Source organism: Cebus imitator, unplaced genomic scaffold (genome assembly GCF_001604975.1).
Source record: "Cebus imitator isolate Cc_AM_T3 unplaced genomic scaffold, Cebus_imitator-1.0 Scaffold228, whole genome shotgun sequence".
Lineage (NCBI taxonomy): Eukaryota > Metazoa > Chordata > Mammalia > Primates > Cebidae > Cebus > Cebus imitator.
The window spans coordinates 2,230,447-2,233,253 of NW_016107543.1; the positions used below are offsets into that span (position 1 = coordinate 2,230,447).

The 2,807-nt window shown below is 41.8% G+C and overlaps 1 protein-coding gene across 1 annotated transcript in view; it reads right to left on the reverse strand.

The window, feature by feature from the left end:
• FBXL20 (F-box and leucine rich repeat protein 20) overlaps nucleotides 1–2,807 on the reverse strand; it is a 119,047-nt gene that overhangs the window by 4,141 nt on the left and 112,099 nt on the right. The window contains exons 12-13 of the mRNA XM_017497179.2: nucleotides 1,810–1,866; nucleotides 577–789 (exon numbers count right to left, since the gene is read on the reverse strand). Coding sequence (XP_017352668.1) covers nucleotides 577–789; nucleotides 1,810–1,866 — 270 coding nt within the window. The remainder of the gene's footprint in view (nucleotides 1–576; nucleotides 790–1,809; nucleotides 1,867–2,807) is intronic.

The window sequence follows — 2,807 nt, forward strand, 5'->3', positions numbered from 1 at the left end:
AGGATGGTCTCGATCTCTTGACCTCGTGATCCACCCGCCTCGGCCTCCCAAAGTGCTGGGATTACAGGCTTGAGCCACCGCGCCCGGCCTGAGACCCCATCTCTTAAAAGACAGAAAAGGTAAAAATCTGTCTACTTTACTTGTTGTCTTAAAAAATATGAACCCCAGGAAAAGGGTTTAATGTGAAACCCAAATACAAATTAAATTCTTAAATCCCATTGAACCAAACACTCTCTGTTACTCCTTTCTTTCCTTTGGAACAAAAATGTGGCATGTGCTTTTTCTTTCTTTCTTTTTTCAATCTGGGAAAGTTATTAAGCCCTAGACATTATCAGAGAGGCTCTGCTGGGTGGAGACCTACTTTTCTTCCCTTCAGTGGGTCTTTTCCTACTAAATTTCCATCTCTGGAACCACAGGAAAAAACTATCTGCCCCTTTTGCACTCTATCTTTTTTCCTTGTTAAATGTTCAAGTAAATATAAAAATCACACAAATCTAAATTTGAAAAAAAAAAAAAAGAGAGAGAGAAGAAAGTGCTGAGAACACTAGAGCTGGAGAGTTATGTAGCCATTTTTACCCTGAGTCTCTTGATTCCAGCCCGTGTGATTTGCTGGCAGTCATACAGTTCTATCCGCTCAAGGCTGTGACAGCTCTTCAAGTGCTCCAGGGATGCATCTGTGATTAGTGGGCAGTTGTCCAGCTCAATCACCTCCAGCTGGTCATGGGCACAGGCCCCATTCCCCAGGTGACGAATTCCATCATCTGTGATCAGCTCACAGTGAGACAGACTCTGCAGCCAAACAGAGCAAGGAAGAATGTTGAAACATCTTCTGGCATTCTTCTACCAGAGGCTTGTGTAAAATTGGAAAGGAGACGTTTTGGTTTGATTTTGATGAATACGGAGCCAGCACTACATCCACATGGTGAAATTAGGAAAACTGGAGATAGTGGGGTTATGCTTTTGGCAATCAGTGATTGATATTTTGGTGTGTGACTCTAAATACATTTAATAAATGCATGTAATGACTATGAACTAGTTCATAAACAAAGTAAGACAGCCTTAAAAATTATCCCTTCGTCAAATTAACACTTTTCGTCTCTACAGGGACAAATGGGAATCAAGTTTTCCATTCATACTATTTTCTGGAATTTGAACTAAATAACTGAATATCTGGTTCAGGGACATGCCCCAACAATTAATTAGCTGAAGATTTTTACAGTTGTCAGGTGTGATCATCTCATCACATCATCTCTTCATCAATATTTATTAAATCCCTGGTTCAGTGAAACTCAGAAATCTTGACCGAATTCTCGATAGCACTGTGCCACCAAACACCAAAAATGAGTCTGGATACAGAACAGTCACCCAGAATGCCTTCCTCATGCCCACCCTTCCTGAAAATAGGAACAGAACTCCCCTTAGTTAAAGCTTTGATTTGTTCCATTCTTAAGACCAGTAACATCTGAACTCAAGGTGAAGCAAATTGTATTTTGGGCCATCTCATCCCCTGGATATCTAGAAGTTTAAACATCATTCAGGCTGGAGTATGTTATCTGCAAGACAGAACTCATAGGTTTCATGGCAGTTTTCAGTCTTCAAGTATTGATATAGAAAACATTTAACTTTTTCAGTTCTTATCTTAGTTTCCTACTTCACTCAGGTACTCCTTTGGTCCTCTGTAAGATGGCAATTTGGGGAAGCATCCTTTCCTAAAATGGCAGCCAGACACTAAGAGATGGGTTTTTGAACTACAGTATTGGCTTTTGATTAAACCCAATAAACACAGACAACTTTCAAAGTCAAACTCACCAATACTTGAAGTCGAGGACAGTGTATAGAAAGTTGGATTAATGTGCTATCTGTTATCTGAAAGAAATATATATGCTGATTTTAGGTATAATCCAAATAAAATCAAAAGCCACAGCTGATTCTTTTTTCTTTTAGAAAGGGTCTTGCGCCAGACACAGTGGCTCACGCCTGTAATACCAGCACTTTGAGACGCTGAAGTGGGCAGATCACAGTCAGGAATTCAAAACGAGCCTGACCAACATGGTGAAACCCCGTCTTTAAATACAAAAATTAGCCAGGCGGGCTGGCGCATGCCTGTAATCTCAGCTACTCAGGAGGCTGAGTTAGGAGAATTGTTTGAATCTGGGAGGCGAAGGTTGCAGTGAGCCGAGATTGCACCACTGCACTCCAGCCTAGGCTACAGAGCGAGACTCTATCTCAAACAAAATAAAAATAAAGGGTCATGCTGTTGCCCAGGCTAGAGTACAGTGGCACAACTATAGCTCACTGCAGCCCAAGATTCCTGGGCTCAAGTAATCTTCCCACCTCATCCCCCTGAATAGCTGGGACAATAAAGCACAAGCCACCATGACTGACTAATTTTTTTAATTAGTATTTTTTTTTTTTGGTAGAGACAGGGTTTCACTATGTTGCCAAGGCTGCTCTCGAATTCCTGAGCTCAAGCAATCCTACCACCTCAACCTCCCAAAGCTCTAGGATTACAGACCAACATGGGTGATCACAACTCACTGCAGCCTCAACTTCTCAGGCTCAAGCTATCTTCCTGCCTCAGCCTCCTGAGTGGTTGTGACTACAGACGTGTACCACCATGCCCGAGACTTTTAAAACTTTTCGGGTAGAAACAGGGTCTTGTTATGTTCCCCAGACTGGTCTTCAACTTTTCGGCTCAAGCAATCCTCTTGCCTCACCTCACAACGTGTTAGGATCACAGGTGTGAGCCACTACACCCAGCAACCCTATACCTCATTCTATTTATTTATTTTTTTTTTTTTTGAGAC